The sequence below is a fragment of the Myxocyprinus asiaticus genome, chromosome 28, assembly GCF_019703515.2.
Source record: "Myxocyprinus asiaticus isolate MX2 ecotype Aquarium Trade chromosome 28, UBuf_Myxa_2, whole genome shotgun sequence".
Lineage (NCBI taxonomy): Eukaryota > Metazoa > Chordata > Actinopteri > Cypriniformes > Catostomidae > Myxocyprinus > Myxocyprinus asiaticus.
The window spans coordinates 9,729,596-9,748,740 of NC_059371.1; the positions used below are offsets into that span (position 1 = coordinate 9,729,596).

At 40.1% G+C, this 19,145-nt stretch overlaps 1 protein-coding gene across 1 annotated transcript in view; it reads right to left on the reverse strand.

The window, feature by feature from the left end:
• LOC127419286 (bone morphogenetic protein 7-like) overlaps nucleotides 1-15,258 on the reverse strand; it is an 86,173-nt gene extending 70,915 nt beyond the window's left edge. The window contains exon 1 of the mRNA XM_051660577.1: nucleotides 14,497-15,258. Coding sequence (XP_051516537.1) covers nucleotides 14,497-14,896 — 400 coding nt within the window. The 5' untranslated portion in view covers nucleotides 14,897-15,258. The remainder of the gene's footprint in view (nucleotides 1-14,496) is intronic.
• Between the last annotated feature and the right edge of the window lie 3,887 nt (nucleotides 15,259-19,145).

Genomic DNA, 19,145 nt, shown 5'->3' on the forward strand with positions numbered 1-19,145 from the left:
CCAGAGATCTCCAAATTGGGGCGGAATCTCCTAAAGAGGGTGGGGTTACACCAAAGGGGGCGAGGTTACTCCAAAAGGGGGTTGTGCCCACTCCAAAAGGGGGAGTTACTTCCACTCACAGTTAAAGCTACACTATGTAACTTTTTTTTTCTTAAAAAATAACAAAATGTTATTAATGAGAGAGTGCAACAAAAATCCATCTTCCAAACCATGTCTTTACCCAAATACACTTTGATAAGCCTCTAATAATTATTTATATTTTAGAGCTGTCTGGACGGATTTCATGGGAAATTGCATACGTACACTATATTGCCAAAAGTATTCACTCACCCATCCAAATAATTGAATTCAGGTGTCCCAATCACTTCCATGGCCACAGGTGTATAAAATGAAGCACCTAGGCATGCAGACTGCTTCTACAAACATTTGTGAAAGAATGGGCCGCTCTCAGGAGCTCAGTGAATTCCAGCGTGGTACTGTGATAGGATGCCACCTGTGCAACAAGTCCAGTCGTGAAATTTCCTCGCTACTAAATATTCTAGTCAACTGTCAGTGGTATTATAACAAAGTGGAAGCGACTGGGAATGACAGCAACTCAGCCACGAAGTGGTAGGCCACGTAAAATGACAGCGGATGCTGAGGTGCATAGTGCGCAGAGGTCGCTAACTTTCTGCAGAGTCAATCGCTACAGACCTCCAAAGTTCATGTGGCCTTCAGATTAGCTCAAGAACAGTGCGTAGAGAGCTTCATGGAATGGGTTTCCATGGCCGAGCAGCTGCATCCAAGCCATACATCACCAAGTGCAATGCAAAGCGTTGGATGCAGTGGTGTAAAGCACGCCGCCACTGGACTCTAGAGCAGTGGAGACGCATTCTCTGGAGTGACGAATCAAGCTTCTCCATCTGGCAATCTGATGGACGAGTCTGGGTTTGGTGGTTGCCAGGAGAACGGTACTTGTCTGACTGCATTGTTCCAACTGTGAAGTTTGGTGGAGGGGGGATTATGGTGTGGGGTTGTTTTTCAGGAGCTGGGCTTGGCCCCTTAGTTCCAGTGAAAGGAACTCTGAATGCTTCAGCATACCAAGAGATTTTGGACAATTCCATGCTACCAACTTTGTGGGAACAGTTTGGGGATGGCCCCTTCCTGTTCCAACATGACTGCGCACCAGTGCACAAAGCAAGGTCCATAAAGACATGGATGAGCGAGTTTGGTGTGGAAGAACTTGACTGGCCTGCACAGACTCCTGACCTCAACCCGATAGAGCACCTTTGGGATGAATTAGAGCAAAGACTGCGAGCCAGGCCTTCTCGTCCAACATCAGTGTCTGACCTCACAAATGCGCTTCTGGAAGAGTGGTCAAAAATTCCCATAAACACACTCCTAAACCTTGTGGAAAGCCTTCCCACAAGAGTTGAAGCTGTTATAGCTGCAAAGGGTGGGCCGATGTCATATTAAACCCTATGGATTAAGAATGGGATGTCACTTAAGTTCATATGCGTCTAAAGGCAGATGAGCGAATACTTTTGGCAATATAGTGTATGTCATTCGCCCGTGCGTGTCATGTTATATCCATACACAGAGAAAATAAGCTCTGGCTACTATAGCGCGTGAATGGTGTGGGAGTAGCATGAATCTGAAAGTTTGTTGTCAGAAAGAACAAGAAAAATTGACCATGGATCATTGAAAACAGCAAACTTCCAGGGAATCACCGGTTGTAAAACAAAGAAACCTCGAACAGAGCACAGTCTACAAGCAAAAAGGGAAAGCAACAGAGTCCGTAATAAAACCAGAATCAACATCGACTTTTCAGAGGTGGCGACAACTCCGAGATCTGAAAGGATTTAAAAGTGACTCAGAGATGGCTTTTTTCTTACTCAACAGGTAAGATATTTTATTGATATGACATACGTCTGTGTGTGAAATACAATAATTATACTGTAATCAGTGCAGAACATTTCACTTGCTAGCACACATGTGTACTTTTCTTTATAACGGTAATCATTTATATAAATAAATCCTTTACTCCTAGGCTTGCCACGGACATGTGAGTCTTGAAATGATGTTGACCACTGGTTGGTAACAATGAAAATCTATAAATTAGTCACTACCATGGTCTATTTGCCCAGAATATCCTGCAGTTATAAAAACTTTACAACGTTTGGTCTTGTCAGACTAGCAATTGTTGTGTCTAATGTTAACAAATGTTTCCTAACTTTTGTAACATCATTTATTTAAATCCAATGAATCAAAACAACAGCATAAGATATGGCACTTACCTGCTCAGATGACATGTTTTTAGCTATCTGTCTTTTCCTTTCTTTCGTTATTTATTTGTCCATTCACTCTGATAAGATGTCCCGTATCCATGTGTACACTGGTGCCACACTCGAACCACATTCATCCGTGCAGAGTTGCAGAGCCGAAGTACAACTTGCGTCATTACCAAAACAATGTTCTTCCGCAAGACGCATGCAGTTTTATTTTTTAACTGCTAGAGGGCCAAAAGTTACACAGTGTAGCTTTAAGGTTAGGGAAGGGTTAGGTACGAGGCTCCCTATATCTTCAATGGTGGTTTGGAGCGACTGCCCATTTTTGGAGCAATGTCTGCCCTATACCCTTCTCGGAACCCTTCCGTACTTTCATTCTGAATTTAGATACGCGTCAGGGGGCATGATTTATTGCGTTCATTTTTTAAAGTGTTGTTTTTTGTTATATAATTAATCGTACTATATTAAAACGTTTAATCAACAGCCCTAATTGAAATTTATCAATTGTATGCATTTCTGACGTTTAAAACAAATGTGACAACATTAAACCTCATTAAAAATCTGCCTTCATAATACAGTTGAACCTTACCAGTGTAGTTGGATTATGTTCACTTTTTTAACCAAGCGCTATAACAAAATATGGCGTTAGTGAAAATTTACTTTGGAGGGTAGACTTCACAAAAATGATTCTAAAGAAATTGGACACAATTGGACTTTTAACTACAAATCTCATTATTACTGAGATATAGCCATTGCGACAACTTCTCCGTGTGACAACTAGCCCCAGTCTCCACTATATATTTCATTTATCATGGGGGAAACATTTTTTTTTAACAATATTTGTGTGTGCTATGCATTTCCTTGCTTATTATAACATCATGCCATTGTGACGGTTATATTTTAATACTGTGCCATTGTGAGGTGCATGCGAATCAATTAGGAAGCTGCCTTAGATATTTAGGCAGTAGACAATGAGGTAGCTCATTAGGTTTTGGAACAGAGCACAATACTTATATATTCTATATGTTGTATTATTGCAATAAAGTGCTGGTTGTCCAGTGACCTCATATAAAAAGTGTTCGCACATGCAGCCACACTTGAAATTAAGCTGAGAATATGGGCTGTCACAATTTAGGAAGCATGTCTTGGTCTGTGTGCCATTTATCCTAGAATATGCAGGGAAACCAAGAGAAAAGTATAGAATAGATATGGCATAGCAGGTCCCTCTTTCACTCTGTCCCATATTTCCAATCAAAACCCCCTCCTTATATCCTCTCCCACCCATTTCCTGCACAATCTTCATCTCCGATGCCATCATTCCCCTGGATTTCTGCTGCTCAGCTTCCACATAAGGTGAAAAGACAGACAGAATCCTCAGAAGTGAAAGAGAGAATATTGTGTTGGTCAGAATTATAGTTCTCCCTTTTGACGTACCTGTATGTGTCCTGATATGCTTGGATGGGGACAACTCAAAAATGTAACTCTTGATTCAAAAGAATGTGCTGCAAGTGGTGTGACAGACTCAATTAAAGACCTTATTGATATCTGATCTGCTTTTCATTAATGTGTGACACTGAATGCCATGCTGCAAAAATTCTTTCATTTTTGGTAAAACTATCTCTTTAACTTCTTTATATGATTTTAGCTGAATGGTAGATAACCGTCTAGCATACTCTTTTCTGAATTAATCCTATCCCGGCATTTCACACTATGAAAAGCATGTTCTAGCTCCCTGGAGTGTTCACACACACTCCGCAGCGTTGACTCGTGTTGCGTGCAGCGTGTTGCATTTACATTTTACATACATGCCGTAAGAAATTTACACAGCTGGGCTTTTTACTAAGGTGACTCAGAGACAATATGTCCTGTGCCCTGGGGTCCAAAGAAATCAGAGACTCACCCCTTCTACACGCAGCACTTAGAAACATCACTATTATCAATAAACTTAACACAGCACAGACCTTCTTTGGGACTCAACTGACACAACAATAGACAGAACATTATTTAAAAACTTTTAAGTCACATACCTCAGAAACAGCTGGCTCTATAAAACTCTGAAAGCTACCCAAGTACAAAGCCTTCGCCTCCAGTGCTACTACAAACAGTTTTAGTGAGTCACACCTGTGCGCTGGAACTGAAATGCACTTCACAGGATACAGAAAAAGAGTAATACTTTTGGAACAGCGAGACACCCACATGTCTGTTGTAAATTGGGCCTCAGGCTTATGAAACTTTTGTAAGAATATAAAGGGTCCAGCCATGTCTAACAAAGCTTCTTTAAAGCCTGTCGTTCAGCAGACCTCCCCACTGCACTTTAGATGAGTATCTGTGAAATCAGACCCAGAACTGTTGTCATAATATTTTAGAGGGGGCGAATGCCACCCAGCTTCATTCAGAAGGAAAGAGTGCAAATGAATAAAATGGGAGGTGTAAGAGGTATACTTTCTCTACATCATTCATAAGAAACACTTCAGCTGCTTCATCTAAATGCACTGGCTGTGTTTGAAGGCTGATAAATGCCACCCTTGCAGGCAGTATATGGAGGCACAATGCTTAGAAGACCAGCTCAGACCAACATAAAGCTGGCCCATGCTGGTTAGAGCTGGTTTGGTTATGGTTTATCTGGTAGACCAGCAGAGTCATGATATTCACATTAAAACGAATGCAGCTGATGTACAATTAGATATACATACAACCCCCTGAAGCAAAATTAGACAAGTGAGGCTGGGGAGGAGGAGGCTCTCATAGTGCATAGTGCATTGCTGTGAAACCGGCTTGCCTGAAAATGACCGAGGCAATTTAAGTGTTAGACAAAGAGTGAGTGTGCTTGTTGATTACATGAGTTTGGGCCATAAACAATATGAGCCCATTGGCACACAGATTACATGTTAGACGGACTTATAAGCTTGTGCCCTGAAGAGTTTCATGACTGATCTTTGGAGCATTTATTTATAAATGCCAGTTTTTTCATCTTATAACTCAACTTAAAAGAAATGAAAAGAAATAAACTATGCAGTAAATAAATATGTAGAAGTGACATTACAGTACCTGTTTGAAGCTAGTTTCTTTATGGGGTGCCTTCATACAACAATGCTGATTGTTTAGTCAGTAGTCAGGTTTTTATCAAAGTTGTGAATTTAATCTATGTGAAAAATTTAAAACAGAGCAACATTTCCATAAAATGTGTTGTAGCCACTGGGGAATCCACTATGGCTAATGAGTAAATTATTAAGTCACATTGCTTGTTGAGGCATAATACTTTTTATGTGCATCAAGGAATTTGTGTTTCCACAAATGTTTCCAAAATGTGTCCTAAATATGTTTCCACCATATTTATGTGCATGTCTTACCAAATACAAAATGTATCCACCTCAAGAAAAAGTTTAAGTCTTTTATGCGCATTTTGGAAATTGTATTCACATCTTTCCATCCAGCATTTTTTATGTGAGATCCCAAAATTTGCATAAAAATATGCAATTGTGCCTGCGATTCATTTTGCATTGCCTGTGAATGACACATCATTGACACACACCTCTTGTCTTTCAAGAATCATTATAGTGACTTTTTCACGCTCTCTCTTAGTGACTTTTTCACACTCTAGTGTCTCATAATTTTCCTCACGAGCAACTTCAATCCTTCGCTGTCATTGGTCATGAAGAGCTAACAAAACTTATTGAAACATCAAAAACCACAACATGTATGTTAGATCCAATACCAACTAAGCTCTTAAAAGAGGTATTCCCTGTAATCTCAGAAGCTCTTCTTAATATTATTAACTCTTTGCTATCCGTAAGACATGTCCCAAGAAACTTTTAATTGGCAGTTATCAAACCGCTTATTAAGAAGCCACAGCTTGATCCTGGAAAATTGGCTAATTATAGTCCGATTTCAAATCTCATGTTTATGTCGAAAATACTAGAAAAGGTAGTGTCCTCTAACTATGTTCATTTCTACAGAGAAATAGTATATATGAACAATTTCAGTCAGGATTTAGGCCCCATCACAGTACATAGACTGCACTTATCAGAGTTACAAATGACTTGCTCTTATCATCTGATAGCGGCTGCATTTCTCTTCTAGTGCTTTTAGATCTTAATGCTGCCTTCAACAAGGAATTGTCAAATCAAACAAAAGTACGAAGTACCACAGGGATCAGATTTAGGGCCTCTGCTTTTCTCCTTATATATGCTTGCCCTGGGAGATATTATCAGGAATTATGGAATAAGTTCCCACCTGTCATGGTTTTATGTGTTTTTGTTCATGTTTTGTGTTAACGTCTTTTATTTTGGAATTTTATTTCCTGATTTATATGTCATGTGATTCCCTGTTTCATGTCATGTGGTCCCCTGGTCATGTGATTTCATGTTTCCCTCCATGTTCATGCGTCTTGCTTTCATTGGTTTATTGTCTTGTTACCTTGTTATCAGTTCTGTCTTGTTGTTGGTTATCATTGTCATGTTTCTCCCTTGTCCATGTATTTAAGCCTCATGCTTGCTATTGTCCATTGTCAGGTATTGTGTTTATGTAACGTTGTTTGGAATTCAGGTCAAGTCAAGTCATGTTATGTCAAGTCAAGTTATGTCAAGTTATGTTATGTCAAGTCAAGTCAAGTTATGTCAAGTCTAGTTTAGTTCATGTTTATGTTTTGTAGTCATGTTTTTGGTTTTTACGCTTCATGTAAATAAACTGCACCAGGGTTCTTCACTTCATCGTCATCATCTGCCTGTCATTGCCAGCACAATTACAGAATACCTGACCGCAAAATGAACCCAGCAGTTCAGCTTCTTCGTTTACGTCAGGGGAATCATCCCCTGGAGGAATATGTAGAGGAATTCTGCACTCTGGCCTGCAGGGTTGACTTTAATGAGATTGCCCTCAGGACTGTTTCTGTTTGGCTGAATGAGCCAGTCTCCTCCCTGATGCCTGATGGTTGGAGTACCTACAGCCTGACTCAGTATATCGACCTTGCCCTACTGATAAGTGGTTCACCGTTTACTGTGGGGTAGGTGGATAATGAGCCAGAATCCCACGTCACGACCACCAAGCCAGAGTACCACGTCACGGCCGACGAACCAGCATCCCAAGTCAGGGTTGACGAGCCAGCGTCCCACGTCATGTTCAGCGAGCCAGCGTCCCACGTCATGGTCTATGAGCCAGGGTCCCACGTCATGGTCGACGAGCCAGGGTCCCACGTCATGGTCGATGAGCCAGGGTCCTATGTCATGGTCGCCGAGCCAGGGTCCCTCGTCATGGTCGCCGAGCTTGCACCACCTTCTACCCCGGATCCTGAGTCTGCTCCATGCCATGTCACAGCCACGTCTAAGTCTTCTCCATGCCATGTCACAGCCACGCCTGGGTCTGCTCCATGTCACAGCCATGCCTGAGTCTGCTCCATGCCATGTCACCGCCACGCCTGAGTCTGCTCCATGCCATGTCACCACCACGCCTGAGTCTGCTCCATGCCATGTCACGCCTCAGCCTGCTCCATGCAATGTCACAGCCACACCTGAGTCTGCTCCATGCCATGTCACAGCCATGCTTGAGTCTGCTCCATGCCATGTCACAGCCACGCCTCAGCCTGCTACATGCCATGTCACAGCAACGCCTCAGCCTGTTCCATGCCATGTCACAGTAATGCCTCAGCCTGCTCCATGCCATGTCACAGCAACACCTCAGCCTGCTCCATGCCATGTCACAGCAATGCCTCAGCCTGCTCCATGCCATGTCACAGCAACGCCTAAGCCTGCTCCATGCCATGTCACAGCAATGCCTGAGCCTGTCACAATAACACCTCAGTCTGCTTCACGCCATGTCACAGCCGAACCTCAGTCTGCTCCATGCCAAGTCACAGCCAAGCTTCAGTCTGCTCCATGCCATGTCTCAGCCAAGCCCCAGACTGCTCCATACCATGTCACAAGCAAGCCTTTTCTCCATGGTCCAGGTCCGCCTCTGCTCTACTGTCCAGGCCCGCCTCTGCCCTACTGTCCTGGCCCACCTCTGCAACACGGTCCAGGCCCGCCTCTGCTCCACGGTCCAGGCCCGCCTCTGCTCCATGGTCCAGGTCCGCTTCTGCTCTACGGTCCAGGTCTGCCTCTGCTCCACGGTCCAGGCCCGCCTCTGCTCCATGGTCCAGCGCTCACACCTGCCATGGCCAACGAGTCAGCATCCACGCCTACCATGGCCAAGTCAAGATCCTGCCATACCGTGTTACCATGTCATGCCATGTAACCACGTAAAGTCACCACGGTCCCCCCTCCCCCAGCTCCCTCTTGAACTCTGTGTTTTTGTTTTGGGGCGTCGGGAGCCACCCCTAGTGGGGGGGATATGTCATGGCTTTATGTGTTTTTGTTCATGTTTTGTGTTAATGTCTTTTAATTTGGAAGTTTAGTTCCTGTATTTCATGTCATGTGGTCCCCTGGTCATGTGATTTAATGTTTCCCTCCATGTTCATGTGTCTTGCTTTCATTGGTTTATTTTCTTGTTACCTTGTTATCAGTTCTGTCTTGTCATTGGTTATCATTGTCATGTTTCTCCCTTGTCCATGTATTTAAGCCTCATGTTTGCCATTGTCCATTGTCAGGTATTGTGTTTATGTAACGTTGTTTGGAATTCAAGTCAAGTCAAATTATGTCAAGTCTAGTTTATTTCATGTTTATGTTTTGTAGTTACATTTTTGGTTTTCACGCTTCATGTAAATAAACCGCACCTGGGTTCTTCACTTCATCGTCATTGTCTGCCTGTCATTGCCAGCATCGTTACACCACCATTATGCTGATGATACCCAACTTTATATTTTTTCAAAACCAGACGAAATTTCACAATTCTCCAAATTAGCAGTGTATAAATGAAATCAAAGATTGGATGGCCAGAAATTTCCTTCTACTCAGTTCTGACCAAACAGAGGTACTAATTTTTGGACCAAAAACCTCTAAAAATAAGCCGCTAAAATATTATTTGACTCTCCGTGGATGTACTGTTACATCATCTTCAACGGCGAAGAATTTATATTTCATACCAATCTGTCCATTTACAATCAAATTTCCAATGTTTGTAGAACAGCATTCTTCCACCTCAGAAATATTGCAAAGTTACGACACATGCTCTCTGTTGCTGATGCCGAAAAACTAATTAATGCGTTCATGACCTCAAGACTAGATTATTGTAATGCATTACTGGGAGGATGTCCAGCAAGTTCAATAAATAAACTTCAGTTGGTTCAAAATGCAGCAGCCAGAGTGCTGACTAGAACCAAGAAATATGATCATATTAGCCCCATTTTATCATTGTTACATTGGCTACCTGTTAAATTTCGTATTCATTTTAACATTTTATTAACTACGTACAAAGCTTAGAATGGTCTAGCTCCACAGTACTTAAGTGACCTTCTACCACACTATATTCCATCATGTTCATTACAATCATAAAATTCTGGCCTGTTAATAGTTCCTAGAATATCAAAATCCACAAAAGGACGTAGATCCTTTCCTGTTTGGCACCTAAACTATGGAATAGTCTCCCTAACACTGTTCGGGACACAGACACACTCACTCAGTTTAAATGTATACTAAAGACTCATCTATTTAGCCAGGCATACACCTAATTTATCCATCAACTCACAATTAGGCTGCTTTAGTTAGGTCTGCCGGAACCAGAAACATTTATCATAATCTATAACTCTGCCAAAAATGTATGCCATCTTAGTTAATATTATTCTATTTGTTTACTGTGTCAACCTCGGGATTCATATCCCTAGGTTACCAGAGCCGGCCAGATCCAGCTCCATTCCTGCTTGGTGTCGGACACCAATGCTACGTGTCTCTGAGTGATGATGACTAAATGCAGCCAGTGCCAGCCAGACATTACTTCAGTCTATTACGATGGACTTCAGAGAATGAACTGATGCCAACTCCAACCATAAGACATGGGATACTTTTATACACAATTTACAATCATATTTAATCACACACAATGATGACTCTAAGACTTTATAGATATTACATTTTCATTTTCTGTTAATGCATGATTTTCTGTAAAGCTGCTTTGAAACTATGTGTGTTGTGAAAAGTGCTATACAAATAAAAATGACTTGACCCTTTCCCCAAATGGCAGCGAAGGAATCCTTATATTTTCGAAAGGTTCAATAAGATTGATAGAACCAAGAGTTTCAGGCACTGAACTCACAAAGCTTCTGTTCTACCACACTGAGAATACCTCAGCCGACGGTCAAATCAGAGAGACAAGCATTTGTTTTAGCCAAGCCATGATACGGATAATCTGATATAAGGGCACATGAGCAAGATGCATACAGTTAATGCATTTTCTCTTTCCTTTCTTTCAGAAAGTTACCTGAAGAAGCTATTAGACCGAAACATTGCTATTTACAGGGTTCCCACAGGCATGGAAAACCTGGAACTATGAGGGAATTTTTAAATAGTGTTTTCCAGGGGAGACGTCATATATCAGTAATATCTTAATAAATTTCTATAGTTAACATACATTTTTAGTAGTTATGCTCTGCTGTAAAATATTAATATATTTTTGATATTGCTCACATGTAGAGTAAAACTTGCCCACAAGCTATAATGATGTCCGATTTGGAAGTCAAAAAATCTGTGGAACTGATTCACAAATTTGTCTGAATGAGTCATTAACAAATTAGCAGTCTGATTTTTAATGATTTTTTATTTTTTTTTATCCTTGTCCAGTAATCACAAACAACTGCAATGGTCAGCGAAAATTCATGGTAATTTATCGGACAACAAGTGTGGGAACCCTGTATTTTTATAAATATTTCTTAGTTACGACAATTCCAAGGAAATGATTTCTATAAAGTTACACTGCAAAAAGTGGTTACCTGTGATTGTTACTTTAAGGACCTATTTCTACTTGATCTAACTGTTCAATTTGGTTTTGTTGGTGTAACCTATGTATTCAGATTGACTGAGTGATGTTAAATAATATTCTTGACTTGAATAAAACCAGTTAATTTAAATGTTACCAGATGAAGCACATTTTAAGGAATTTTTTATTTATTTTTTTCCCAGTGTACATTAAATTGTGTATTTCTTCCTAAAACAATTGAGGTAGTTAATGAGCATTTCATATTTTGAGGGGATTTAGGGAAAATCATTTTTCAGCACACTATGTTTTTAGACTTTATAGGAAACACATATGGTTCGTGTGAACTTGTTTGTTTTCTAGTATTTTCCCTTTTGCTTATGTGAAAAATCTTTGTTATGATTGACTGTCAGGTTTATGGATCACAGGTTCAGTGAAAAAGGAAAACAGTCATATCGTATGGCATGCTGTTTTCTCTAAGCCTAATGCAGTATAACAACTATGTAACCATTGTGAAAATAAATTAAATACATACATATCTGCACATTCTTTCTTTAGCACTCTAAAGGGGAAAGTCTCTGTTGACATTGTATTTAATATAAAAGGTGTGCTCTGGCAGTTTCAGCAGAGGGGTTTTGGTTGAATAGAGCAGGCTACAGCAGGTTATTTGATTTAAAGCTGGTGTCTCTCCTCAGGAAGAGAGAAAAAGCTAAGCAGAAAGAGAGAGAGAGAGAGAGAGAGAGAGAGAGAGAGAGAGAGAGAGAGAAGAGAAGAGAGAGAGGCCCTTGATTCTGCAAGCCTTTGTGGTCAAATCCATCTGTGTCAGTGCATGTCCAAAATAGGCAGAATACAGCAGTCCTCTGGATAATTACACATTGCAGAATAAGAAACACTGTCACCTCCCACCCTGTAGTCATACACTCACGTACACACACACACACACACACACACACACACACACACACACATATACACACATTAGTTTTTGAAACTCTGTAAGTTTGCAAAATCTCTGTCACTCTTTCAGCAGAATAACAAATTAAATGGATGGAAACAAAGATGTTTTATAACATAATGATAAAACTGTATTATAGCCTTCTGTTGTCATGATGCCTTCAACAGTGAATGTAGCATACACAGAAATCCCATAAATCCAGGGCCGTAACCACCATAGATTGATAAGTATTGAGGGATATATGGGTATAAATTTGGGTTTTTCAATGACAGATTTTTAAACTTTAATTTGGTCTGCCCCAAACTAAAGTATTTGGTTACATCCTCACATAACTTTAATCATAATCACCAAACTAATAACTGGGGTTTATAAACAGTGTAACCACATTTAAACTCTTACTAACATGGCTTTTATATACCTTAAAATAATTCAGATAATCGTTCAACCATTGTATCCACCTGTGGACCCATTTTGCCAATAAACTGCGATACAAATCACACCCTTAACAACATAACTGCTCTTATCAAGCAATAAATCATACTTGCATGGCAGTGTTGTGCTTGCGTGCAGATGATGACGATTTAATGAGGAAACTAACAGACTCACTGATAAGACAAACCAGGTGCTTATGAAACACTTAGCCAAGCCAAGAGTCACTCTAGGTGGGGTTGGTAAAGGGGTTTGGAGGTAAAGGTCGATGTCAAATAGCAACTTGAATGGTGACATAGAGGGTGTCCACACAGGATGCTTTGTTTCATTTTGTCTGCATTGTTTTTTTAATTGTTGGTCTAAGTACTCATCCAGCATTATGGTTGTGGTGTTGCGCTGTCATGTAATTTTGTTGCATTTTAAAGATGCCCACTCAAACTTTCAACGTTAAACTTTTAAAAAGGTGTAGGGGGCTGCCAGACTGAACGCAGGCTTGTGAAAAAATTTGCCCCTACGCAAAACATATTAGAACGCAGGTTTCTCGAGATGTGCTTTTTAAAGTTCTTTTTAACTTGACATGGAGTCTAAAAAACGTGGCACTCCTGTGCAAGATGCTGAAAAAAGCATGGTAATTAAACACTAAAAAAAGGACTTAAATATGAATCTGTTTCTCACTCACACCTATCATATCACTTCTGAAGATATGAATTAAACCACTGGAGTCGTATGGATTTCTTTTATGCTGCCTGTATGTGCTTTATGGAACTTTAAAGTTCTGGTCACCATTCACTTACATTGTATGGACCTACAGAGCTGAGATATTTTTCTAAAAATCTTTGTTAAGTAAATGATGAGAGTATTGTCATTTTGGGGTAAACTATTCCTTTAATATTAGTCATTAATAACAATAAGAAGAAGAAGAAGAAAGAAAGAAAGATTCTGAAAGGCACAATAATTAATAAATTAATTATTATTATTAATTATTATTATTTATTTAAATATGACTGTGTTAGCAGCAATAACTCCAGTTATTTAACAATACATTTAGGCAGAAAATATGGTTAGCCTACAGTAAAACAGAAGTACCTTAATATGAGCCATCACTGTAATAAAAAAATACAAAAAATGACTCTGAAAGGTTCTTATACTGTTTCAAAAGTATCCCATTTGAATTAATAATGTAGCCTATTCATTAATATTCTTCATTCAATATTAATGCATCGTTTTTTACAGTTGCATCAATTACTCAAGTTATTTAACAATAGGCTGCATTTTGGCAGAAACTTCAGTTACCAAGGTACATTATTGGGCGCTCCGTCAGGCTGTTTTTGAACGCAGCCCTGCGTCCTGTGTGAAAGGTCCCATATTCTTCTTCGCTATACAGTTGAGCAAACGAGCCATGAGACATACTTTGCACTTAGCAAAACACTTGTGCCTCTGTCAGCTGATATCATTACTGCAGCCAACCACGAGCCCCTGAACATAAGCGGAGGATCCAGCTGGCCATGAGACAGCAGACGCTTGGGAATGCTACAGCGCTTTATTATCACTGCCCAAAAACACACATTGCAAATATAGGTTTGTGTTCACTGGCATTAGGGGCTTGGAAATCACTCCAAGGTTACGACTTTGCGCAGATAAGTGGCTTAATAAAATCAAACAAACAATGGAGTAGAGAACTATGCAAGATATTTGGCCCAGGAACAAATAAAATATCTAGGACTCTCTGGGTGGAAAAAATCCCCATTCTGTGGCCTGTTATTATTCACTCAGCCCTGTTATTATCTCACTTCTGTGCCCGGGTCTTTCCTATCAATGTCCAAAACATGAAGAGGCAAAAGAGGAACCGTCTCGTTAACTGGTTTAAATGTCAACAAGTTTTATCTATAAGTGCTTTTATTTCAATTCATGGTCAAAAAGATAGTTCACGTCATGATAGCCTATTTCACATTTAAGCAGGACAAGACTGTCAGTGCGCGCTCGCCGGGTGGTGCGCAGGGATCTTACCTAGATTAACGAAACTCATGACCATGTCCGCGTCGTTCAAGAAGTTGTTGTCCTGTAGCGTCGCGATTGGCGGTCCCTGAGTGGTGAAAACGGGTTTGTACGGGTACGAGAAGCCCTCCTCGTCTCCCTCAGTGGACATGGCATTGTACAGATCCAGCATGAACATCGGCGCGGCGTTGTGCTTGCCGTGGAGGTGCGGCCGCGGCCGGTGCGGTAACCCGAGGATGGACAGGATCTCCCGCTGCATCTCACGGCGCTCCTGGCTCTTTAAGCGCCGGTGGATGAAACTAGAGTGGACCTCGTTATCAAGTGTAAAGTTCGTAAAGACCATGTCTGCCAGGACGCAGTATCCCCATACGAGCAGCAGAACAAGAGCGCTTAAATCCAGCAATGAAACCATGATTCACTTTTGCGCACAGAGTCTCAGAGAAATAAATGAGCCGATCCAAATAGGTGACACTCTGACTGAAACGTTATCGCTGGTTAGTTATTTTGTTCCCGCATTTCGGCAACCGGAGAACTATCTCTATTTAAAAGAGACACAGGCATTCACTTACTTGTAACTTGTTGCGCCTGTTTTAAACCAATCCCATGCCTTTTTCTGGAGCGCGCAACCTGTAGAGACCGATGCGTGTTCCGAGTACAGAAGAGGAGGAGGGAGGAGCGAAGCGCAGACGCGTAAACTCCGCTAACAAAGCGCTCGAACAGAGTGGGAGGTATGAGAAGGCGACTGATAACAGCGGAGGCGTCGGGTTATCTCTGCAGATGATTGTCTCTGAGCAGTAATGATGGGTCTGGATTCCCGGTTTCAGAAATGCACCTGCAGCAGCAGTATTGCTCTGACACGCGTCTCGCTGAGTACAAACCATATTAGGCTACAACATGTCAAGGAGAGTGAATTATACTGCTGTTGTTGTTAGATGGAGATCTTACCTGAGGGTACAGATTACAATCGGAATCTCTAAGAAGCAAGGAGGGAACAGGAGTTACAAAGGCACATGTCTATAACAGCTTGATCTTATTCTAAAAAATGGAAACAGATCTTGTTAAACAGACTTGACTGGTGTCAATCAAAAAATCGAACAGATTAGATATCCAGAGGTAAAAATGTTTGCTTAGATGGTGCTCTTTCATTGTTCCGGATGCTTACTTAACTAAGTTCTCAGTTATGTTTTATATATTACGTTTATTTATGGGTGTTACTTTAACTTTTTTAAATCTGTGGACTTCTAAAGTCTCGTTGAAACGCTATCACTGTTTTTTATTATTATTATTATTATTATTATTATTATTATTTTATGTCTGTTAACAATGTCCAACAGTGTATTTTGTTCAGACAGCAAACTCAGAGGAAAAAAGTCATGAAGATTCCCATCACAGTGCAATTTCCAGCACATCTCAAATAGAAAAACAATGACACTGATGGAAATGACATATATATATATATATATATATATATATATATATATATATATATATATATATATATATATATATATATACAGTATATATATATAAAAGCTGAAATATGTAAGTAAAAAAAAAAATCAACCCCTACACTGAAAACCCTAATAAGTTCATTGCACTCATTTGTTCAGCCATTTGTTTGAGTAAACTCGTTCCCTCAATTCCATTGAATAATGGGATCTCCCAAAACTTGAGTATTTAAGTTTAATTAACTTGGTGTTCATACAGAATACACATACCTATATAAGTTGAGTTAACTAGATGCAAGTAGACCTAACTCAGATTTGCTACTGTTCTTATTAATTTTGAATTAATTGCTTCGATTTTAAAACAAACAATAGCACAGTGTAAAATTAAGATGATAACTGATTCTAGGTCAGTTATTAGATAATTCTCCACAGAAATACATATATACCTGTACTTCACTTGCACATACAAGACAAACTGAAATAGTGTTAACAGTAACAAAACAACATAAATAATACTACAAAAGAGCTTAAACCTCTATGAATTCTAAATAACAACTATTTAAATGCCCCGATTTGTTCTCTTTGACCAAGGAAACATAATTAAATAATTCAAGTGCAATAAATTGTCGGTATTCCAAATAGCCTTAATTTTGTACTAAAAATCTTAAGTCTATGGATTTTTAAGATAAATAATTTAAATGAACTTAAATATTTGAGTTATGAGCCCAAAACGTGACATTTTAAGTGATACTAAATTAAGACAACTTAAGAGCCCTAAGTTGAAGAACCACCCGTATATGTTGTGTCCTAAAATCCCTTAGGAGAAATAAAATTGAAACAAAATGACGGTTGATGACAAACAGTACGATTATAGAGCTATACATTTAATGTATAGTTTAAATAGCTCTTGGAAGAATTTGATATATAGCAACATTTCGCATTTTATATTCTGTTGACTTTTGACAAATCTAAAAACAGAAACAATGAACATACTACAGAGACCTCTGTTGTGATTTTTCTTTCTTTTGGGTATAAATGACTGAACTAGCCAGATGTAGGGAATCAGATGGTGGACAGCTGTTGTATGAGGCTAATCCCACATGCCCATTACAGCTCAACACCTCTTAAACACTCCAGTTTACTGTGACTCTTCTAAAGCTCACCTGAGCCTTTGATTTGTCACTTTGCAACATCTAACCTCCAGATTATCTGTATAGTTATTTGCCATGTGCCATCTTTTTCCATAGAACAAATACATGTTATTTCAGTTAAAAGCTTTGCCTGGAGCACAGGTGTCATCTATACCCATTAATGTGGATTGAGCACCAGGGGAACAGGCCAGTCCCAGATGTGAAACAGCAACCCCAGGTTTCAAGCTTTTGGTTTAGAATTTGGGATGATGAATAGAGAGGAAGCCACTCTTTGCTTTGTGCCCCGTATTGTGGTTATTTCACATTTAGGAATGTCCTAACTTGTCTGATTTCCAAGGAAAATAAACTGAGGTTAATCCGTCCGTCAACAGTGCGTTAGCATGCGCTGAATATCCGTTTATGACTCAGTTCGTGTGAAATACCTTTTAGTAATAGTCTGTACCATGTAACACTGTTTTCAGGCCCCCTCCGATAGGATCAGTGAACGGCTGCCGTTCTACATTGATTGGGGACTTAAAAGGGAGTGACATGGTTTTATGTAAAACTGTCCCTGTATGTAGGAGCCAGGGCCCCTCAGTCCCACTCTCTGCCCAACAGAGGGGTTGTCATTCTGGGGCAGGACAATAGGAACAGACCCCCCTTTGTTCCAGCTCTGGTTGCCGTTGTGACCGGCACAATAATCAGCGGGCACTGGCTGATTTGCCGGCCTGCATAGCCACACTGAGAGGCTTTTGACCAGGGGAAGTTGAGCAGAACAGCACCCTGAGATCTCCCAGTGACTCTCTTTAGAGCACAATCTCTCTCACACACACCCTCACTCACCCTGTTGAAAATAAATTTTTATTAGTAAGAAATATACACAAAAGCCAGCCATTTATGCAATGAAGATGGGAAGAGCACACAACAATGTGTTAATGTTTATGCATGGACTTAAAAATGCAATTTGAGGAGTAGTGGAAACAAATGCTTGTGCAATCAATACAATACTCATCTTGAATTGACTAAATTATTAAAAGTTCAGTCATGAATCTGTACATGGTGCAAGCTGATAGGTCCTTTGAACATGTAACCCGTTAGCAAATCAACTTGCATACTTTCTCTTTGTTTAACATTTAAATTGCACAGTTGTTTGCAGATAAGCCAGTTTCACTGCTGTGCACCAAAGGAGTTTTTTTTCTTCTGTGAAACCCTCCTCCTCCCCAGCATCACATGTCTACATTTGCTTAAAAGGGGATTATATGTAGATCTAGTTCACCAAGACCAAACCTATATATACAATTGAAGTCAGAAGTTTACATACACTTAGTTTGAAGTCATCCACAGATTTAATATTAGCAAACAACAGTTTTGGCAAGTTGTTTAGGACATCTACTTTATGCATGACATGAGTAATTTTTCCAACAATTGTTTATAGAAAGATTGTTTCACTTTTAATTGACTATATCACAATTCCAGTGGGTCAGAAGTTTACATTCACTAAGTTAACTGTGCCTTTAAGCAGCTTGGAAAATTCCAGAAAATGATGTCAAGCTTTTAGACAATTAGCTTCTGATAGGAGGTGTACCTGTGGATGTATTTAAAGGCCTACCTTCAAACTCAGTGCCTCTTTGCTTGACATCATGGGAAAATCAAAATAAATCAGCCAAGACCTAAGTCTGGTTCATCCTTTGGAGCAATTTCCAAACACCTGAAGGTACCACGTTCATCTGTACAAACAATAGTACGCAAGTATAAAAACCATGGGGCCACGCAGCCATCATACCGCTGAGGAAGGGGACACATTCTGTCTCCTAGAGATGAATGTAGTTTGGTGCGAAAAGTGCAAATCAATCCCAGAACAACAGCAAAGGACCTTGCGAAGATGCTGGAAGAAACAGGAAGACAACTATCTATATCCACAGTAAAACGAGTCCTATATCGACATAACGTGAAAAGCTGCTCAGCAAGGAAGAAGCCAATGCTTCCCACCATAAACCACCATAAAAAAGCCAGACTACAGATTGCTAGTGCACATGGGGACAACAATCTTACTTTTTGGAGGATGTCCTCTAGTCTAATAAAA